This window comes from Melanerpes formicivorus, unplaced genomic scaffold, assembly GCF_026170545.1.
Source record: "Melanerpes formicivorus ecotype bairdi unplaced genomic scaffold, bMelFor1.0.p_v2 SCAF_119, whole genome shotgun sequence".
Taxonomy (NCBI): domain Eukaryota; kingdom Metazoa; phylum Chordata; class Aves; order Piciformes; family Picidae; genus Melanerpes; species Melanerpes formicivorus.
In genome coordinates, this window is record NW_027142471.1 from 232,098 (window position 1) to 234,670 (window position 2,573).

Here is a 2,573-nt window from a genome sequence, read left to right on the forward strand (position 1 = left end):
CTTTAGTGCTTTTTTGTTCTCCTTCCTGACAGGAAGGGGTTGTAATGCCTGGGATGCTCTGCGTGTGTGTCTGCATGCACAGGCACATCTGTGTGGTTTCTGTCTGACTTTTTCCTTAACTTAAAATTATGTCCTGATCCCTTTCAAATTATGGCAATGAAACCAGAGCAGCTATTTTAAACAGAAAATCCTCCCTGCCCTGCTTGTGGGCCACGCAGTACAAAGTTTCATTTCACAGACTCTTGGAACAACTGAGATTGGCAGTGACCTGTGGAGATCATCCAGTAAAACCCTCACCCAACGCAGGTTGCTCATGGCCATGCCCATCAGATTTTGAGTATCTCCAAAGATAGAGACTCCACACTTCACAGCCTCTCTGGGTAGCCTGTTCCAGTGCTTGACTAACTAAAAAACAATGAATAAACAACATAAAAATCTCTTCAAATGGGACTCCTGTTTGTGCCTATTGCCTCCTGTCTGCTCACAGTGCTGAGCTTGTCCTCACCCTGAGCAGAGAAGCAACAGGTAGCATGTGCCCTCTGCTGTCCTTTCCTTCCCTGACTTGCACTATATTTAGTTTTGTGCAGTGTGCAGGTGGGATAGAAGTGAAGGCACAGGAGTGTACCTGAGTACAGGGGTGATTCTTTTCTAGAATTAATCCAGTCTACAAAATGATAGCAGGAGGGACTCACTGCCAAGAGCCATGGTCCACCAACCATTTTTGGGTTTAAAGACTTCTTTACTTGGCAGCAGGTGTTAGGACAGCAGATCTCAGCTGGATAATGGGAGGAGAGTCTACTACAGAGACTGGAGCAGTGGAGTACAATCCTTATCCTAAGAGGCAGGAGGAGTAGAACATTCTTCCACTCTAAAGAAGACATTATCCTTTGCACTGACTGGAACTGTACTCACCTGCAAAAGTTGTTCTTGCTTATCAAAACCTATGTGAAGGGAATCACCTTCCCTTGCTTATCTAAACAATCCTTAATACACAGCAGTAAAGCATCACTCACTCTCCTGGGATCTTGTCCCACTACAAAGCAATATATATAAGTATTGAACTGACTATTTTTTATTTCTCTAGGCTAACTAGGAAAGGATGTGCAATGATTTCTGCAGCTAAAAAAACCTGAGGGACATGACCCACTGGAACCACACTCTGGTGACCTATTTCCAATTTTTACCTTTCTCCAGCACTCCAGCCATCCAAGGCTCTCTCTTTTGTCTAGTGCTGTTCATGTACCTCAGCACTTTGGTGGGAAATATCCTCATCATTACCCTCACCATGGTAGATGCTGCTCTTCACTCTCCCATGTACTTTTTCCTCAAGAACCTGTCCTTCCTGGAGATTGGCTACACCACATCCACAATCCCCAAGATGCTGGTGAACTTCCTCTCAAGAAAGCCAGGCATATCCTTCCTGGGCTGTGCCACACAGATGTATGTCTTCAGCCTCCTGGGGATCACAGAGTGCTGCCTGCTGGCAGTCATGGCCTATGATCGCTATGTGGCCATATGCCAGCCCCTGCACTACCAGGCCATGATGAGCTGGGGTAAGTGCTTCCTGCTGGCAGCTGTGTCTTGGCTCATTGGGTTCTTAGTGGCCTTAGGGCAGACAACTTCCATCTTTACCCTTCCATATTGTGGGCCAAATAGGATCAATCATTTCTTCTGTGATCTGCCTCCGCTCCTGAAGCTGGCCTGTGCAGCCACCTCCAAGAATGAAATCACCACCTACATCATAGCTGTTCTCTTCATCATGGTCCCCTTCTTACTCATAGTTGTGTCATATGTACAGATACTCCACACCATCTTCAAGATGCCATCAGCTGGGGACAAGAGAAAAACATTCTCCACCTGCTCATCACATCTGGTGGTGGTCACTCTGTTCTATGGGTCTGGCATTGTGGCATACCTGAGACCCAAAGCTTATTTTTCAAGCAGCAGCACCAAACTGCTTTCTCTCTTTTACACACTGATGTCTCCAATGATGAACCCCTTGATTTACAGCCTGAGGAACAATGAGGTGAAACAAGCCTTGAAAAGACTGATAACCAAAACCAGAAAGGTGTCATCTTAATTAGTAAATTAAGTCTAGCAGTAACTTTGACCTTGTGTGCATTACTGGAAGGACAACGACTTACCAAGTGTTCCAATTGACTTTGTAGCTCTTAGTCAATCTTCCAGATAATTCTTCTTTTATTTTGGTTTGTTTGGTTTTCTTTTTATTGATACATTTTTCTTGTCATTTTAAGGTAGGTTTGACACACAGATGGAATCATAGAATCACAGAATGCTAGGGGTTGGAAGGGAGCTCCAGAGATCATTGAGTCCATCCCCTCTGCAAAGCAGGGAGATCAGGTGAATTAAATGTCACATCTCCTATGTCCTACCTGCCCATACAGGAAGAGTTCTCTGCTTTGCAGATATGTTCACCTGGGGTAAAATGAAACTCATGATCTTCTCTGAATATCGTGAACACATATCTGTAGAGCTTGTCTAAGAATAATTACACAACACTGAGGGCAATAAATTGTCAGAGAAGGGGACAATGGACCTTATGAGAACCACTT

The 2,573-nt window shown here is 44.6% G+C and overlaps 1 protein-coding gene across 1 annotated transcript; it reads left to right on the top strand.

Annotated features, from left to right (window-relative positions):
* Positions 1 to 1,138: 1,138 nt before the first annotated feature.
* On the top strand, positions 1,139 to 2,080 carry LOC137456239 (olfactory receptor 10A4-like). Its single transcript, XM_068167535.1, has one exon. The coding sequence runs from the start codon at positions 1,139 to 1,141 to the stop codon at positions 2,078 to 2,080; it is 942 nt and encodes a 313-aa protein (XP_068023636.1).
* Positions 2,081 to 2,573: the final 493 nt, after the last annotated feature.